General features: G+C 39.8%; 1 protein-coding gene across 5 annotated transcripts in view; it reads right to left on the minus strand.

Moving 5' to 3' along the window:
• The window catches only part of GPD2 (glycerol-3-phosphate dehydrogenase 2), a 220,100-nt gene that overhangs the window by 104,581 nt on the left and 95,339 nt on the right, over nucleotides 1-20,180 (minus strand). For 4 of the 5 annotated variants that reach the window (XR_009257520.1, XM_058715227.1, XM_058715226.1 and 1 more), the window contains exon 2: nucleotides 440-549. Coding sequence is in view for 4 of the 5 variants with exons in the window: in XM_058715227.1 (XP_058571210.1) it covers nucleotides 440-541 (102 nt within the window). In the remaining variant the exon portion in view is untranslated. Of the gene's footprint in view, nucleotides 1-439; nucleotides 550-2,718; nucleotides 2,819-20,180 lie in introns of those variants that run through there. The other variant, XM_058715225.1, reaches the window with a different exon arrangement.

The raw sequence follows: 20,180 nt of genomic DNA on the forward strand, positions 1-20,180 counted from the left end.
GGAGTAAAACCAAGATTCAAAGCTGGGCCCTTTGTATAGACTCTTTTCCATTTCCTGTCTCAGATGCCTGCCTGCCTTCTAATAAGACAAACTTTTGGCAGGAACATAGAAGGTATCCAGACATTTGGATGAATTGGACAAGGAAAGCCTAAAATGAACAAAGCCTGGGGCTTGGAAATGAGGCACTCTTTTAAAACCAAAGAGCCACAACAGTGGCTAAATAATATAATGCTTTCTGATAGAGAAATTCACTTTTAAAAAAAATGAGATAACACCATAGTTCTCACGGACCATTAAGGTCGTGTTCCAAATTAGTGCCTTTCAGATCAAGTTGAGACCGTAATTTCTAAACAAAACCATTAACATACACATGCCCCATACATAGTTCTTTAACAGATTTAAGTTTCATATTGTAATCAATACATGCATAATTACTTACTTGTTTCCTTCTGTAATGAGCAAACTGAGAGAGGCCTAAAACACTTGCAAGAGCACCTCCTCCAACAAGAATAGTCCCTTTCACTGCCTTTTGAAATGCCATTTCTTACCCTACAAAGAAAAACAAAAAGGAAACAGAAAGAAGTGAATTAGGATTTTTATTAGATAACAATCCCCATAATAAAAAGAGACTCGCAATTCTGAAACTGTGCTAAACTAGAAAACAAAACAGAAAATAAGGAAGTTATAATGGGCCAAAAACAACGCTCAAAAAAAAGGAGACCAGGGAACTGACCACGTAAGAGTGGCCTTCCAACAGGAATTAAAGAGGAGAGCAAATTAAGAGACAACCGAGGATATTTACACAGTATAAAGTCAAGAGAGCCGTGACAAGAAATGGTATTGTGTATCTGTACTTGCAGATTTGTTCCACTGCTAATCCCTTCCACAGGGAGAACTGGGGGAGGTCTGACACTAGCCCAGAGTGAGCTTCACATTTACTTCAGGTTCTTTGGCACGTTTTTAACTCAAACTGCAGCACGACTCCCTTCCTGAGCTTTGTCCTCCTAAGGAAGCTCTCACTAGAGCCAAGAGCCAACACAGTCCTTGTCGCTAAAGGAGTCTACACTTGACAGGGAAAAAGTCAACGGAGGGGACCCTGGGTGGTTCAGTCAGTTGAGTGTCCTCCTCTTGATTTCGGCTCAGGTCATGATCCCAGGGTCTTAGGATTGAGCCCTGTGTAGGATTCCACACTGAGCACAGAGTCTGCTTAAGATTTTCTCTCTCTCTCTCTGCCGCCCCCCCCCCCCCCCCGCCCCAGGCTTGTGCTCTCTCTCTCCTTCTAAAATAAAAATTTAAAAAGAAAATTTTTTTTTAAGTGAAAGGAAACCATGCATGATCCTTTCACAAAATGGCAGAAGATCATTGCTAGTGATTGCCATAATTCCTTTCACTATGGGAACTTAACAAAAAAAGTTTTCTTCTAGCCAGGTTGCATGGCACCACAATTTTCAAGGGAGCCCCTTCATATGAAGCAGTCTTCGTGCTTACTATATATTTCTGAATAAAGCCTTATATTGCATTAGCTCCTTGACTTTCTTCTCACCTTGAAATACATATATACATATGTACATATATACATATACATATATACACACACATACACACATACATATTGTGCCATGGGACTCATGAAATTTTTTAAAGTGTTTTTGAGGGCTTCAATATACTTTAACTTTGTCAGAAACAACACACACAAAAAGGGAATAAAAATGAAAATTCCACTAAAAGAACTCTTGCCAGCTTTTATTTTGCTAAACTAAAAAAAAAAAAAAGATAACACTGTGTGATCACATAAAAAGAAGAAGGAGAGGAAGAAGGAGAAGAAGAAGGAGGAGAAGAGGAAGAAGGAGAAGAAGTGGTAATAGTTCTAACTTAGAGTTGATAGTGAGCAATTTGATCTAAGACTTTCATCCACCAGAGTAGCTGGCACACCCACACCTTACAGGGAAGGCACCCCCCTACTTTCCTGAATGGGTGGAGGTCAGACCTGTCTGGACAACATACCTTATCCTCTACAGGTATCTTATGACTCAGGAAAGTATTTAATATAAAGTCAGTTTTAACCTAGGGATGGTAAAGAACATATAGATATCTCAACGTAAGTTATGTCACCGTTAAAATGTTTGGGTCCGTATAGGATGAATAGAATCTATTAGCGTAACTACGTTAAATCAAAGAATTTCAGTGAAGTGGATAACTGCGATTCTATAGAAAATTTATTTTGGAATACTATAAATTACATACTAAAATAAAAGTTGGCATTTCTGAAAATTTTATTTTTCCTCTGATCTCACTCCTTCTGACAAAGTAATAAATCCTAAGACCCATCTTTTTTTTATTAAGATTGTCATCAGAGAAAATATTTCACAGGCATATGTTTCTCTACTGCTGGAGTTCTCTTTGTCAAACATGCCCTCTTTCCCAAGTTATGCCAAACAACTTGTATATGATGGCTAGGGGCCGCCATTCATCAGCCAACTCTATGCAAAACCTTACGTCCAAGGTTGCTCTGATAACTGAAAACCTCAACTAAGCCAATTTGGAAGGCACTCATTTGTTACAGCCCACCACGATTCCTAGTGCCTTTGTATGTTCACATGGGTGCCTATCACACGACAATGGAAACCCCAGCAGCCTAGAGACAGACTAGGTAGGACTCAAGCTAACTGGGTTCCCCTGACAAGGAGGGACCGAGAATAGAGACCTAGTTCTATTTACCTAAACAATGCATGTGCCCTCCCCATAGAGACAGCAGCCTGGTGGTCCGTTGGATGTGAGTTTTGTAGCTGATTGACTTTAACTCAGTATCATTGCTTCTGAATGGATAATGTCATTGATGACCTCACAAAGGATACCACACACCAACATAGCCAACGGAGGCATGTTATATAACACAGTCAAAGAAAATGTCTCAGTGGAGGTGTTCACTCAGCCAGTTCAGTTTGGAGTCTTACAAACTGTGTAGGTTTGTAAGATTTTACAATTCTGTGCGTCCCTGTATTCCCTGCTCACCTTAGTAGAGTGCTTCAATTTGACTTCTGAAACCAAAACAGACCAATGGAGATATTTTCATGAGTTTTCTCAATGAGCCACTAATACTCATGAAAACTGCATTAATATATTATTTTTCAGAGTTAGTGATCATATAGAATATAATCAATATTTTCTTTTTCCCAGTAATTTCATAAAATAACCAATGCTTAGGGGATCATTATTTCTACTGGGATCAAATCCACCTAAGATCATCTAGCTAGCTGTGATGAATAAATCACACTTACATGTAATTAAAAAACAAAAGCACAAAATCAATTTCACCTGGCTCTCCTAAGATTATTCTCCTCCTCTTCCTCATCCTCATCAATGTTATAATGATAACAGTTGACATTTATTGAGTATCTCCTAGGTAGTAGGCACGGTGCTTTTAATTTTACACACATCAGCTCCTATCACCCTCACAACACCCTAATTTCATAAAAGAGGCAGTTGTGGCTCAGAAGGAGTAAGGGTTTTGCCCAAGGTCACCAACCAGTACGTGACAAAACCACAACTTAGTCTATACTCTTAACCACTGATTGGTTCTGCCCTGCCTTTTGCTCTCAGAAAAGCAACTTCTCCCCAAGGGCCACACCATGTTTTACTGTTATTCCTAAAAGAAGACCCTCTTTCTCAAACACTCACCCCATGTATACAGTCCTTGGCATTAGAGTTTCCCTAGGCAATGAAGAAGGCTTTGGCAAAATATCTATGGTAACCTTCTGTCACATAATGTTAAGAACTTTGTTTTACTGTTGAACAAAAGAAATTTAAAGCCAGATAAATATAAACCATATGCTGTGGACTACTTGTGCCCACTTGCATTCCATTATAAGGAGACAAGTTTTCACAGTGATTACAAAGGGGAAAGATTGTTTCCATCCAAGCAAAAGCCCCAACCAGAAAATCATCAAAGAAAGGGAACAAAAATTTCGATAAATCTTCACCTTTCACGACCAAAAGTGTGAGAAACCAAAGGTAGAAAAATCATCCGGAAATAAAATTCGCTCAGTTATTGCAGCCTGGTGTCTATACGTAATAGCCTATGAATTAAATTGCGTATACATTGACTCAGGATCAACTCTTGCATTTGTACAGACAAGTTAGTGCCAGTCCTCCAATTCTTGCAAGGAGAACAGCAACCCAACTCAAAAACCCCTGAACAGGGGTGCCTGGGTGGCTCAGTCCGTTGAGCGTCTGACTTCAGTTCAGGTCACTATCTTACAGTTTGTGAGTTTGAGCCCCGCATCAGGCTCTGTGCTGACAGCTCAGAGCCTGGAGCCTGCTTCGGATTCTGTGCCTCCCTCTGCCTCTGCTCCTTCCCTCCTGTGCTCTGTCCCTCTCTCTTTCAAAAATAAGTAAACATTGGGGCGCCTGGGTGGCGCAGTTGGTTAAGCGTCCGACTTCAGCCAGGTCACGATCTCGCGGTCCGTGAGTTCGAGCCCCGCGTCAGGCTCTGGGCCGATGGCTCGGAGCCTGGAGCCTGTTTCCGATTCTGTGTCTCCCTCTCTCTCTGCCCCTCCCCCGTTCATGCTCTGTCTCTCTCTGTCCCAAAAATAAAATAAAAAATGTTGAAAAAAAAAAATAAGTAAACATTAAAAAAATTAAAACAAAACAAAAACAAAAAACCCTAAACAAAAGGTAGTCAACTAAACAGATCAGTGAGTTTATGAACTGCCCTCAGGTGCTTACAGTCAACTTGGAGAATTAAATATCAAAGTCGGTCTTGTAACTCTGTATTACAACTAGTTGCGCTATATTGAGTGTTATTAATACTCTGATAGACCCTGAATAGCAATCTTAAGAAAGAACAAAACTGGAATCATCATAATTCCCGATTTCAAACTATATTTCAAAGCTATATTAATCGAGAGTGTGGTACTGCCACTATAAACAGACCTATAGATCAATAGGGAGCCCGGAAATAAACCCATGCACATATACATGGTCAATTAATTTTCAAAAGGAGCCAAGAATATACAATGGGGAAAGGATAGTCTCTTCAGTGTTGTGAAAACTGGACAGCCACATGCAAAAAAAAAAAAAAAAAAAAAAAAGAAAGAAAGAAAGAAATTGGACCACTATCTACACCATACTCCAAAATAAACTCAAAATGGATTAAAGATCTAAATATAAGACCTCAATCTGTAATACTCCCAGAAGAAAACATAGAGGGTAAGCTCCTTGGCATTGGTCTTGGCAATGATTTTTTTGGATTTGACACCAAAAGCAAAGGCAACAAAAGCAGACATAAACAAGTGGGACTACATCAAACTAAAAAGCTTCTGCACAGCAAAAGAAACCATCAACAAAATGAAAAGGCATCCAGCAGAATGGGAGAACATATAAATTTGCAAATTATATATCTGATAAGGGTTGATATGCAAAATAGATGAAGAAGTCACGCAAGTTGACTGCAAAACAAACAATTCAATTGGAAAACAAAAAACAAAACAGGCAAAGGGGCTCAATAGACATTTTTTCTGAAGAAGACCTACAGATGGACAACAGGTACATGGAAAGGTATTCAACATCACTCATCATCAGGGAAATGCAAATAAAAACCAGGATTAGATATCAACACACACACGCACACAGGTGAGGAGGGAGAGAGGGAGACAGAGCACAAGTGTTGGCAGTGTGGACAAAAGGAACGCTCATGCACCGCTGGTGAGAATGCAAATTGGTGCAGCCACTATAGAAAACAGTACAGATGTTCCTTAAAATATTAACCATAGAGGGAAAAAAAAGTTAAACCTAAGACTACCGTATGATCCAGCCATTTCACTTCTGGGTATTTATCCGAAGAAAATGAAAACACTAACTTGACAGATGGTCCCAAACTCACAAGAGTAATCAGAGCTAAAGGTATGGCTTAGGGAACCTTACGCCTACCCCCGACAGCAGGTCACTGCGACACAATAAAATGTGCTGACTTCTAGCCAAACAAAAACCGGGTTTGCCACTTCTCATAGTTTCCTGACCCATCCTTCTAGCTAACCCTGCAACTTATCTGGCACAAGCGAATTCTTAGCTGTCCTTCGGGACTCTCATTATGGAAAGACTTCAACGATGACTGTCCTGTTTCAAAGAGTCCTTGGGGGCTCGCCACTTCTGCCTCCTCTCATTCCAAAGCAAGGTTACTCTGCCACTTGGATCACGCATTTGAATAATCTCCCCACACACTTTTAGACTTAAAAACAAGAAAGAAGTACCCATTGAAAAAGGCTGAGGGGTAGGAGTGACTGGGTGGCTCAGTTGGTTAGGTGTCTGACTTCGGCTCAGGTCATGATCTCATGGTCTGTGAGTTCGAGCCCCGCGTCGGGTTCTTTGCTGACGGCTCGGAGCCTGGAGCCTGCTTCGGATTCTGTGTCTCCCTCTCTCTCTGCCCCTCCCCCGCTTGTGCTCTGTCTCTCAAAAATGAATAAATGTTTAAAAAGAAAAGAAAAAGGCTGAGGGGCCAGCCTCTCAGCAACCACCCACAAAGTTATTCCGGAACAAGACCACACTTCTTGGCCCTTGAATTCTCCAAATAGAGTTCTCAAACCCTTTTTCCCTGTCACAGCTTCTTTCTGAATTTAGCTTAAATAAAAATCCATCCAAGGGTGCCTGAGTGGCTCAGTCGGTTAAGTGTCCGACTCTTAACTCAAGTCATGATCTTGCTGTTCACGGGTTTGAGCCCTGCGTGGGGCTCTAAGCTGAAAGCCTGGAGCCTGGTTGGGATTCTGTCTCTCCCACTCTCTCTGTCCCTCCTCTGCATGTGCATGCTCTCTCTCTCTCTCTCTTTCTCTCTCTCTCAAAATAAATAAATAAACTTAAAAAAAAAATCCAAATGGATTTATCACTCATCTGTGGAAGGAGCCCTGGGTCTCTTCACTTTTACAAAAATTCTCCTATTCTCTGGCCACTTGTGTAGAAATAACAATTTCCTTTTCTATCTCCATGCTCTCCCTTCTTTTAAATGGGTGGGGGTGGGGGCCGGATGTACAGAAAAGATCATTTTCAGAAGAGTAATTTCAACCACAAGCTGTGCAGTCCTGGGGACATGCACTCCCTTGCAAGATGTAAGGGCATTCTATGCCCCTCTGACCACCTATGGCAGGTGCTACTTCTCTAAGCCTTTTACCTAAGCATCTGGAGGTCCAAAGGTAGCAAAGAAGCTTCTACTTGAATTGTGCAGTCATCTATCCTACACGTGCATGGAAAACCACTCCATCTATTCTGAGTCATGTCACTTTTTCAAACCCACAGAAGGCACAACCGCACAACTCAGAAGACCAGGCCTCAAGATCCACCTGCATACAAATTCAGTGACTTATAGGAGAAGGGTGTGTACATCCTACAAAATACGGGTGTAGGACCGTATCCGAGGAAGTCTATCATCATCGAACTTGGAAGCAAGTCCACAGCAAAATAAGTGACCACAAAAGCACCTTCCCACCCAGCAGTCCAGTTCTAACTATAAAAGCCAAGATTTCTTGGTGTTTTGAATTGGACACGTTTCAAACAAAGCAAAACCTTTATTATTCCGATCGATGATATATCAGATGTTTTACAGAATTCCCTTTAAGAAAGTATATCCCAGGGGCGCCTGGGTGGCTCAGTCGGTTTAGCATCCGACTTCGGCTCAGGTCATGATCTCGCGGTCTATGAGTTTGAGCCCCGCGTCGGGCTCTGTGCTGACAGCTCAGAGCCTGGAGCCTGCTTCGGATTCTGTGTCTCCCTCTCTCTCTGACCCTCCCCCGTTCATGCTCTGTCTCTCTCTGTCTCAAAAATAAATAAACGGTAAAAAAAAAAAAAGAAAAAGAAAGAAAGTATATCCCGGTTCAGGCACACCAAGTGTATGCTGATAAAGCGCTTAACAGACCAGTAACAATCAAAGCACACCACGCACTACCTTCTCTTTCCCCAAGGCGGGCTCGACAGTGCGGATAAAGATCAGCACTCGGCCTGCAAAGGCATCCTCCCCGGCCAAACGAGAGGCCCTTGGAGGCACATACTTTTTACACGGTGGCGTGGGAACCCCACAGAAACAGAGTCAGCCCTCAAGCATGCTTTTTGAAAGCTGTCAGACACAAATGAACAAAATAATCAACATCACAGGCCCATCAGCCTGTTCTCTGGAAACAGAGAGGAGCCTTAGTCCATAAGCTGAAAATGAATTGGTCCTTTTTTGGTTGCTTTCAAGGTTTTCAAAAAAGATTTTGGGCCAAGACTGGATAGGAAATGGACCCAAAGTTTATCCGCAGAAGACTATCCCAATGGAAATAAGTGAATGAATATGTGTGCGTGTGTGTAAAATATTATGTTATATTTATACATATTTTAAAAGCCACGGACACAAGAGTAACAATGACCCCCTAGAGTTTTAAAAAATACATAACACTGAACAGAATATCAAAGGACAAACATAAAGGGTTTTCTGAAGTCACTAAGAACAGTATTCTCTTGATAAAACAAAATAAATGAAAGAACCAAGTAAAAGTCACCATGAAAGTTAGAAATATAATGAATCTTCAGATTCTGGATGTGCAAAATTTTGGATTATAGCTGATGAGGAAGCTAAAGCAACACAATCACACCTTGTTGCCAGAGCATCCAAACCCCAGCTTTGACACTAGAACGCCTTAGGGAATTTTTCAATTTCCAATCAGTTCCCCCAGGAAATCCCAAGCCAGAAGGGCTCAACCCAAAAGACGGAGGAAAATCTTAACAAAGGAAGACTATTTCAATGAAGACAAAAGAGAAAATCAGAAAGGGAAAAGAAACTGAAAGAAGGCAAATGCAATGTTTATATTGGTTCACCTCGATTCCAGCCAGAAAGTACTTTGGAAACGCTTCCCACTAGTCTCCCTGGGACCCTCTGGGTCAGTTACGTCATTCTAGGAGCAAACACATGGCTCCAGATGACCGAGAAAGAGGTTAGCCCAGGACCATTCCGCAGGCTCACGGGAGGGCAGGAGCCTGGAGGCTTGACAAAGGAGGAGCTGGCACAGAAAAGGGTTCGGCTGGCTCCAGGGGTTCAGATCAGAGATTAAGAAATGTAAGCAAAAGGCACAAAGAAAAGAAAAAAAAAAAAAAAGAGAGAGAGAGAGAGAGAAAACAAGGTCAGCAACCATTTAAAGTGAGCCAGTGAAAAGTCTCTGTTTACAAAAAACTTGTCTCAAACATTCTTACATGAATCCTTCTGGTGTGCAATTGCAATTTTTGTTTAACTTAATATGTAAAGCCATACCAATTAAAGCATTTATTTTACAAAGTTGTCTAAAGGGGAAAACATATAGAAAGGAAGGAGGAGCAGCACAAGATTGTAAACTGGCACTCTAGTCCTCATTTATTATGTAAGACTCAATTGCTAAAAAAAAAAAAAAAAAAAAAAAAAAAAATGTTTCCAAGGCAACTTCCATATTATGTATTTATGTTTTCTGCCAATTCAAAAATGCACACCAATAATATAGTCACACATTTGACCCCTTTCCCTTATTTCCATGAGGTTCACTATAGAATTATAAGAAATCAATAAAGCCCTTCTCACCCAGTAACAGACTTATATTCATTAAATGCAAATGATCTTCGTTTAATTCATAATGGAATGATTTGCTTTCCATAGAATTGCTTTTAAAAATCATAAAGAACGATAGTTAGCTCATGCAAGTGAACTTGTTTTGTCTTTTAAATTCATTTTAAAACTAAAATTAATCTATATTCTTTACCATCCTAGACATGTCAATGGATTTGTGTTTCTAGTTGTAAAATCCTATCTTTAATTTTCTTTGTTCACCCTATATGTCATTTAAGGTAATCTTGAAAAACATAAAATACCCTCCTAAGTGAAAATCTGGAGCATTAGTTCCCCCAAAATGCCCACCCCTTACAAAGACACAAGTCTGGTTTAGAAACTTAGTAGATAATGTGCCTAGTATGAAATTTAAAAACTTGCATTTACATATCAATAATATGAAATCCTCACTTAAAAAGAGTACAGTAGACACTTACAAACACTTTAATTCTGCCTTGAGGAAGAGAGAAATTTACCAGTGAATCAAAGAACAAAAAAGTTCTTTGGGCAAACAGACCACAGTAGTCCTGTGCTTCCCTCAGTATTTCTGCTCCTTTACTAATGCTATTGTTGAGTTAGAGATATGGTTCAAATTCCTTCGGCAGCATAAACCCTTTTTTAGATTTTATTTGCTCTTATAAAATCTACTTCAGTAATTAAGAAAAAAAAAAAAACAAAAACCTTTGTTATGAAACAAATTGCATGCCAAACAATAGAGTTCAAAATATCTGTTTTTACATTAAAATATATCACGCCTCTCATTCAGATTTATTGTAACTATAACAAAGCCTTATAAAGTAATCACAATCGTGGCTGTTGAATACACATACCAAAATGCTTCATAAAAAAGCATCTACCTCACCATATAAATAAATGTATATTAAAAGGACTTAGGTGCTATAAAATAGTACATGGCACTATTTCAAATGAAAAGTTTTTAAAAATATATACAGATGATAATGAACTTAAACTCTATAGTCAAAAGAAATACACCTTAAGAAAATTTCAGTGAAACAGAATGTTCAGAGAAAGAAGTGCTTCGGATAATTGTGTTTCTATTTGCCTGGATCTCAACCAGAGATCTCTTTTGCTGTTTCTCCAATATCTTATATTTTTTAATTAAATACAGCATTATGAATTAGGATAAACTATACACTGAGTGTGGTTACTTTTCTTTGAAGATTCAAAAAATCTTAAAGACTCAAGATCAGAGAAAGACAGATATCACATGTTTTCATTCATACATGGATCCTGAGAAACTTAACAGAAGACCACCGGGGAAGAAAAGGGGGAAAAATTGTTACAAACAGAGAGGGAGGGAGGCAAACCATAAGAGACTGTTGAATACAGAGAACAAACTGAGGGTTGATGGGAAGGTGGAGGAGAGGGGAAAATGGGTGCTGGGCATTGGGGAGGGCACTTGTTGGGATGAGCACTGAGTGTTGTATGGAAGCGATGAACCATGGGAATCTACCCCCAAACCAAGAGCACACTGTGAACACAGTATGTTAGCCAACTTGACAATAAATTATATTAAAAAAATAAATAAATAAAACTGTTCTCTCAACATTGCCAATTACCCCTCCCAAAAAGAAAGAAGAAAAAAAACCCTCAAGATCCTAACTGTGAAAACTCTTTTTTAATAGCATAGATATGGAAAACTTGGAAAAGTTGACTTTTTTTTACTTCAAAATGTTGACGCCAGTTGATTTACTTAGCTTTTGTTCATTATTTTTATCACCCAATGGAAAGAAAATGTACCAATTCTTTCACAAGTTCCTGTTGCAATTGCATTATGCATGTCATGAGAAACACATTTTAAGAAGTAGTTGTTGAAGATAGTTTATGAAACCCTGAGCTCATAAAAAAAAAAACAACTATGACTGATCATTTTTATGATAATTAGTTATAGCACAATAATTTCAGTTAATTTAATTTACTTACATTGTAAAAAAAAAAAAAAAACAGTTCTAAATTTGATTACAGCTCGATTACAGCTCTATTAACGCACAAGACATGGCAGGGAGTTATAATAGAGACCAAGAATGTTGGGGTAGGAAGTCAGTTATTCTGCTTCCTTAAGCTTGAGAAGATCCCCAGGAAATAAAGCCAACCACTTTTTACATCCTATAGCCATTTTTTCCCTGCAGCCTGCTGAAATTTGCATTTAAAATTTACTCCCCAGTGTGTCTACTAATCCACTACATGTATAAATGTAACTATCAACAAATTACACACACACAAAGCTTAGATGCAAAGGAAACTGAAGATATACTACAGTCAAAATAATTATATATATTGTATACAATATATACAATCACATTCCCTAGAAACGTCTGACCATAAAAGAAATACAAATTGGACAACAGGAAAGACAGACTGCAGAGTTCATATTTCTAACGAAAATTTCTTTAAAATGTATGGAATACAAGTAATATGACATTTTGTAAATGCCCATTCCATCACCCCCCAAAAAGGAAAAGCAAAATAGTCAGTCTTCTTTCACCTATGCAAAAATAATAAGCAAATCTGTATTTCCACATCAGTCTTCTTGGCTAAAACAGTCTTGGTCATAAGATTCTATTCTCCCCATTTGAATGAGGCATCCTCTTCAAGCCTCTCCTTTTTAGATTTTTTCTTTTCTTCTTTAAAAGGACTGGCACACACTCTTAAGTGGAAAGCATTCAAGTACTAGACTATAAACAAGAGTAGTCACTGTGCATGAAATACTGTGTACCAACATTACTCAGCTAATACCCTAGCATTTGACAGTCTAAAATTTAATAAAGGCACCAGAGAAGATAAAGCGTTCTTCTTCTCAGTATTCTCTCTAAAGTTGCTATTGCTAAGAAAGAAAGAAAGAAAGAAAGAAAGAAAGAAAGAAAGAAAGAAAGAAAGAAAGAAAGAAAGAAAGAAGGAAAAGTGAGAATAGACAAACAAAAACACAAAAACAAACCTCTATACTCTTTTAATCCTAGAAACACCAGAAAAAAAAAAAAAAAAAAAAAAGAAAATCACCAGGTATGTTCCAGAAGGTGAGATTGAGGAGACTTTCCTTGCTATTCTCTCTCTACCAGTAATTTACTTTGTGATTTCAGGCAAGTCATTTGAATTTACCGATCCTCACTCCACCTATAAATGAAGTCTTTTTTAAAATGTGCAGAGCTATTTTAACTTTAAGTGTGTATTATTTTGTCTGTTCTTCATTCAATAGCTAAAGGAGAAGAAAACACTGTCATGCATTAAAGGCAGTACTAGTTTAATCTCCTATGTATTTAGCTCTCTTGGAATGATTAAGGCTTGCATTCATTCTTCCATTCAGTAATTATTGACTGATCACCTAACGTGTTCCAGGCACTGAACATAGAACTGAGAACAAACACGAAAATCCTTGTCTTCTAAGAGCTTTGAGTGGAGTTCACAGTTAAAAAAAAAATAAAATAGGGGCACCTGGGTGGTTCAGTCAGTTAAGCGTCCAACTTTGGCTCAGGTCATGATCTCACAGTCTGCGAGTTCAAGCCCCGCGTCAGGCTCTGTGCTGACAGCTAGGAGCCTGGAACCTGCTTCGGATTCTGTGTCTCCCTCTCTCTCTGACCCTCCCCATTCATGCTCTGTCTCTCTCTGTCTCAAAAATAAATAAACATTAAACAAAATTTTTTTTAATAAATAAAATTTAAAAAGTCTAAACTATTTTGAATTAAAATATTTCAAAAATGCAAGTCACACTTTGTCTTCTTAAAAAATGTATTAACCATGAATTCAATTATTGATGACTTACAGCCATCCCTATGTACATTAGACTAAACTGTAAGGGCGATGCTCTGAAGAACAGTAAAAGGAACAACACCATTAACCTCTTTACTAAGCGTCCAAAGCCAGACTTGTTCCCATTTGAATTCTTCTGTTTATAAAGTTTTTCTGCTTCTTCCAAACTATCAGGCTGATGGTAATTTTCCCTACAGATCTTTGAGCTCTCTAGCTCACTTGTTTGTTTTGATTGTTTTTAAGTTTATTTATTTTGAGAGAGAGAGAGAGAGAGAGAGAGAGAGAGAGTGAGTAGGGGAGGGGCAGAGAGAGAGGGAGAGAGAAAGAGAACCCCAAGCAGGCCCTGAGCTGTCAGCACAGAGCCCAACGCGGGGCTCCATCTCGGGAACCGTGAGATCATGACCTGAGCCGGAATTAAGAGTCAAACGCTTAACTGACTGAACCACCCAGGAGCCCCTCTCCAGCTCACGTCTACCTTGTTATTTCACTGTGGTCAGAAAAATGAGAGCCAAATTAGTTAAAACTATGCTTAAAATACCAATAAGTATCTCTGAGAAAGGAAAAGGAGCAACTTCAGTAAGCATTTCAACATTTGGATTTTCAACATTCTGGCTCCAATATCTATACAAGGGCCCTTCCCCTCCTTTCCTAAGTTCTAGGTCAGCGTTGTTCACCAGATAATTTCTGAAGCTTGCTGCACACAGTATGGACCGACTCAAACTGCATTAGTCTGTTATAAAGCTTAAGAATTTCCAATCAGATATAAGCACATAGTCCAAGATCAGAAAAAGAAAATTCTTACTTCAGTTCTGCCTCATCTGAATTAAATCCACATTATCTTGAAAAAACAAAATGTGGCAAAGCTGTTGGCTTCTGCTCTGGAAACAATTAGAACATTTTTCTGTGCTCTCTTGGATTCACAGAAAAGTTTACAGATAAATGGGCCAAAAAAGAATCTATTTGCCACTCCTAAAAAAACTTAAAAATTCCTTGTTAGAAATTGCCTTATGAAAAGCACATTTATTGTTGGTGAGTAAAACATTAAAAAAATTGTACACTCTAAGACACAAAAGCAAGCGTTCGGCAAATTTTCAGGAAAGCACCACGGAAGGACCTACCCAGGTAGGAAAGATGAAAAAAGGGGCATTCATTCCTCCAACATACATTCAACCAGGATTGACTGAATGCCTGCTGTATCCTCTGAAGTGCTCTAGGGGCTCGTGGTTTCTCCATTCTCAGGGATTGGGAGAAACAAAAAATAAACGTGAGCAAAATTGAGTATTTTGAAACTGACAAGAGCTGTGAAGAAAAGAAGATGGAATATCAGGTGAGAGAGTGACTGGGGTAGGAGGAATCTATTCTAGATCAAATGTTCACAGGGGTGATTTAGCAAAAATGTAATTGAGGGGGAAGAGCCAACCACCCAGGGATCTGAGAGAAGGGCCTTCCGCACAGAGGGGACACGCATGCAAAGACACTTAGCATGTGCAAGCTTGACCTCTGCTGGAAACTGAAACTCCGCTGTGGCTGCAGCACAGTGAATGATGTGGGCGATGGGTTCCAAATGAGGTCAGCGGGCCATGTGTGCTGAGTCACATATGACTTTCCTCCTAGCAAGGTGTTTATTTTGACAAGACACAAATAGAAAAAATCAGTGGAGGGTCTTAATCAGTGCAATGATACAATGGAATTTACAGGGAGGGAGGAGGGAAGCCTAATTCTAGCGACACTGCAGAGGACGCCTTTTTAGGGCAATAAGAGCAAAAACAGTCATTTCCTCTTAGGGACACCACTAGCCATGTTCATAATGAGTAGATACAGTATGAAAAAAGGACAAAATCAGGAGAAAGGAAGGAAGAGTTAACAAATCACATGAGACAATAGTCAAAAATGTAAACCACAATCAAAAACAGTATTCTGCAATAGGAAAACAAATACTTCAGGGATAATATTGAATATAAATATCTACTGAATTTACACACTTGAAAGATGGCTCGATTCCACTCAGTCTAACAAGCTGGTAACAAAGAACAGAGAGGGTCAACTGAGAGAGCCTCTCAAATGCCAACCTCACACGTCTTTTTTTATATTTGTATTCCCCATTGGGCTAGGGTATTTTTGCAGGTGACTCTTTCCCCCCACAACTCATTATATCTTGAACTGATTTTGGACCCATGTTGGAAAAGAACCCTGGGTCACAGCTCAACAAGCCAAGGCACCCGGAATATCTGCCACCAACCACAGGCAGGAAGCTAAAGAGCTCTGTGAAACTTACTGACCCACCGAGTATAGATTTAATAGACAAGAGAGACTGCATATGATTAATTACAGTTATTTATATTTATGGGTTTGAATCTTGAGGATGCCTGGCCTCTCCCCATTTTATTTCATAATATTCCCCCTGCTGGAGCCTGAAGAGCAAAAGTCAATTGCCTGAGTGTTGGCATCACACTGGAAACTAAAGGGCCATGCATTTCAATTCCAGCTCAAGAAACACTCTGGCTGAGCAGATGTAATTCACCAGACCCCAGCGGGCTAGGCTCGCACTGTTGTCAGTCAAATCACATAGCTGATGGAAATCAGCAGAGCACATTAGCAATTTATATTCAACAGCCTCTTCTCACCCATAAATGTTGAGATAATGTTAAGTAAAACTTAAAGTTAATCCAAAAAATTCAGTCCACAGGTTGAGCCTGTGTCCTTACCATGAGGCAGTCAGAAGGCAAGTGACTCAAAATAGCATTTCTAATAGGATTGCTGTCAAAACTCCAGGTTCTGATATCAATGTAGCAACCTTCAGGCCTGACCTCACCCAGTGCACTTATGCCAACCTCTGGGTCAATAGTGTGGCAGCGGCCAGCAGCACGGTTTGTTTTCCAGACTGTATTCTGGGGCAGCCAACCCCTATGACAATCTCACATAAACAAAGCCACCTGACTTTCATGGACTTTGGTTTCCCCGTATAAAAGACTGACATAGCCTGTACATTTCCTTTCTCATGACACTGGTAGATCCCATGACCCTGGCCTTTAGCTCTCCAGGGCCTCCTGCCATTTTCCCCATCTAGACTAGACAGTGGGTGTAGGCCATTTACCAGGCCAACTTAATGACTGCCATCAACATCTCCTTACCTGATTCCGACTTGAAAAAGCAACATGTTTATGATGGTAATAATTATAATAAAGTGAAGAAAGTTCTAGAAACAAGAGGACAGACTAAATAAGTTAAATATTCTAGAATTTCTTTACTGCTTACAAATTAATTCTTTCTAGATTAATTACACCCCTTATGGAGATGAGGTTATGAGCAAGTAAAAATTAATTATGAAGAGGACAAAAGTAGATAAAACAGAACCTGTTTGTGTATGTATTTCTGTTTTAAAGTATACATGCAAAAAAATAAATCAAGCCCATGTGTGCGTGCACACACACAAAGGCTAGAAGGATATACCCAAAAATGTTTAAACTCTCATTCTTGAACGGGAGGGTTGTAATTCATTTTTATTTTCTTCCTTGTGTGCATCATTTTTAAATTTTCTAGGATGAGCGTGTATTTTTCTTATATTAAGACAAAAAATTATGCATGTATATGTGAGAGAAGAGAGAAAAAAAAAAATTAAGAAAGAAAGACAACTTGAAAGAGCACCATGCAAACAGATAGCTGACATTTGACTAAACTCCATATCATCTGACCATTACTTGAGTGATTCCTGTTGTACAACTTTTCTCATCTTTAATGAATTAGAGTGAAAGACTCATGCACAGAAAGTAAAAGGATACGTTGCCTTTACAGTTTATTAGGAATCTTGAAGCAAGAACTGGAAAACGTCACAGAATTGTCTGCCTCACTCTGAAGAACAGACTCCATCCTGACCAGAATGGATTTGCCTTGAGCATCTGACACCGTAACTATTTAAGCCTGGGTGAAACCACACCTAAACTAGTCTTGAATTTTTAGGTTTTTTTCATATTACATCTCTCGGGGATTTAAAGTTCAAGACAACATCAGAAATCTCAACAACTAATCAAACCAATGACCGCAGAGCTGATCCGACTTACTAGAACTCGGTGTGGCCCAGGGTTCAATTCCGTAAGTGTGGAATCTCTTCAGCCAACAACATACCTGAAGGATCTCTACTGTGCCAGGCCCTGAAGGAAGGCCACAGACACAGAGAGAGGCCAGACTACCCCAAGCAGCGCCAACCTTTCCCACCTCTCCCCATCCCGTGACAATTCAGTAACCACATGCAGGAATACTGCTACTGCTCTGTGCATGGCTGAGATCCTTCTAGTCCCCGGAATATTCAAATGCTACCACTGACCAGGCAGGAGAACATTCTCTGAATTCTCTGAAGGCAGTTGGTGTCGGGGCCATCAGAGACAGACAGCCCTTGTCTGAATTGAGCCACTTTTAAGAGCTGTGTGCCTGATTGCGAGCCTGAGCTTCTCATCCATAAAAATCTCATCTATTTAGACTGAGAATTTGAGATAATGTAAATAAGATGTAAAAACACATCTGTGGTCAACAGCTCTCACTTGCTAATACCTAAGATTACTGAGCACCTATAGTTTCCCACATGAGCGAGGCCAAACTGGGGTGACAGTAAAGACTAGAGAAGAGGACAAAAACAGCCAATCTACATGGGGTCATAGCCCTGTGTAGCCTATGTGACACTTGGCTCTGATCAAGCAAGGGCACTTAAAACTCACCGACTAGGGAAATGAATCACATCACTGCCCTGAAAACACTGTAGGCAGGCCTCTTCGGGCATCTCTCTAGCATCCCTTCCCCAAATAAAAGTTCTCTCGAACAGAACGTATACTGTTATTTGTGGAGTGTTCTATCAAAAATAAAACTCTAGACGGGTGCCTGGGGGACTCAGTTGGTTAAGTGTCCAACTTCGGCTCAGGTCATGATCTCACAGTCTGTGAGTTTGAGCCCCGCGTCGGGCTCTGTGCTGATAGCTCAGAGCCGGAGCCTGCTTCGGATTCTCTCTCTCTCTCTCTCTCTCTCTCTCTCTCTCTCTCTGCCCCTCCCCCATTCATGCTTTGTCTCTCTCTAAAAAAAAAAAAAAAAAAAAAAAAAAAAACCCTTTAAAATAAATAAATAAATAAAATCCTAGAAAGCCTAACATCTAACACAGACCTAACTCCAGGCCAAGGGTGCCTATTACAGAGGCCACAGGGAGGCAGTGGCTCTTTCATTTTAGATCAGGCTCTAATCACGTGGAGTCCAGTGTTCTTGCAGTTATCTCCAGAGTTCAGCTGATGCATTTAAAACATTCCCTGTAAAAGGCTTGATCAAAGGTTTGTGGCCTGAGTTAACCCAAGTCACTGGGACAACTCTGACCCACAAGAGTGCTTTTGTTTTGTTTTGTTTTGTTTGTTTTTTTTTTTTTCTTGGTCCTCTATTTAGAATATTTCTTGGTATTTATTTTTAGTTCAGAGAGGGTGAGAAATTGCTCTCTGGCCCCATCACAAACCCTGAACACCACCTACCTTAGAGAAAATACTGATATAAAATAAAATGCCATCAAAACAGTCAGCTCTCTGAGTCAATATTTTTTTCAAAGAACAAAGATATTTCTCAAGAATGTATCCCTTCCAGCATGATGCCCTGGATCTCAGGATGTAAACACATAGACCATGACTTTGGTTAACCTTGCAGCACAAATCTGGGACTAAGGGTCAGTCATCTCATCTTAAGTGCCCAAATGGGTCTTTTTTGATCATTCATTCAATGCATGCCAGCCATGCCCAATGATCTACTGTGTCCCCCAAACCACCTTTACCCATGCCCCCAGAATCCCCCCCTATTGCCCCCAGACTCCTCCACCCCCCCATGCACCTTTGCCCTTCCCATCCCCCAACCATTCCTGCCCACCTACACTAAAGAGTGACGCATTCCTACCACCTCATTTCACACTTCACACAGTGTCCTTCCCACTCTTCACTCACTAGGCTCTTACTCTTCATGTCTGGTTTACATTCTCTTTATTCTTTGTTACGTATAATTAATCAGTTAGTTCATGTAGGATGAGGAAACCAAGGTTTGAAGAGACCTCAAAGGAACTGGGCATTTTAACCAAGGTTCCAAAAGGCTCTACACACCAGTCGTGCAGTTGTAAGTGGGCACTGAAAACTGCCCGACCAATCATACGTAACACAACCACAAAACCACATTTATTCGATGCTTATATTCCTTTGAGTGTATCGTTAAAAAAATCAATAATTGCAACTCGGCATAAAACAATTACAGTAGTGAACAGAATCATGGGACGACTCAAATAAATAACATTCACTGGGTAAAAGAAAAAGAACACAGGATTACATCTGCTTCCCATCCTAGCCAACTACATGGTCACCAATTCATCTTCTGCTCCAGCAGAAAATTTGCCTCCCCTGATGAAGTAAAGAAAAAGAGGACACACAAAATATGATGTAGATCTCACAACAGAAAGGCCACACGTAAACTCAAGTATGTATTGAATTTTCATTTATTCAACCAACATTCGTTGGGCACCTACTATATTAAACTGCGAGTAAATAAAGATGAATAATTTATAGTTTCCATCTTTAAGAACTCAGAGCTTAGAGAAGATTCTAAAACAAATACAAGTGATACAAATCAAGCTTGGACTAACATCAAGGGGCTAACTAAATCAAGGGGCTAACAGAGTAATTGCCCATGAGACTGAACATCATCAGGGCAGGTCTGTAGAGAAAGCAGTAATAAGCTCAAATGTTGAAGGTTCGCCGGGTCCTAGGTGAACATGAGCAAAGACATGACGGTGTGAATGAATACTGTATTTTCAAGAACAAGG

The sequence above is a fragment of the Neofelis nebulosa genome, chromosome 2 (assembly GCF_028018385.1).
Source record: "Neofelis nebulosa isolate mNeoNeb1 chromosome 2, mNeoNeb1.pri, whole genome shotgun sequence".
NCBI lineage: Eukaryota > Metazoa > Chordata > Mammalia > Carnivora > Felidae > Neofelis > Neofelis nebulosa.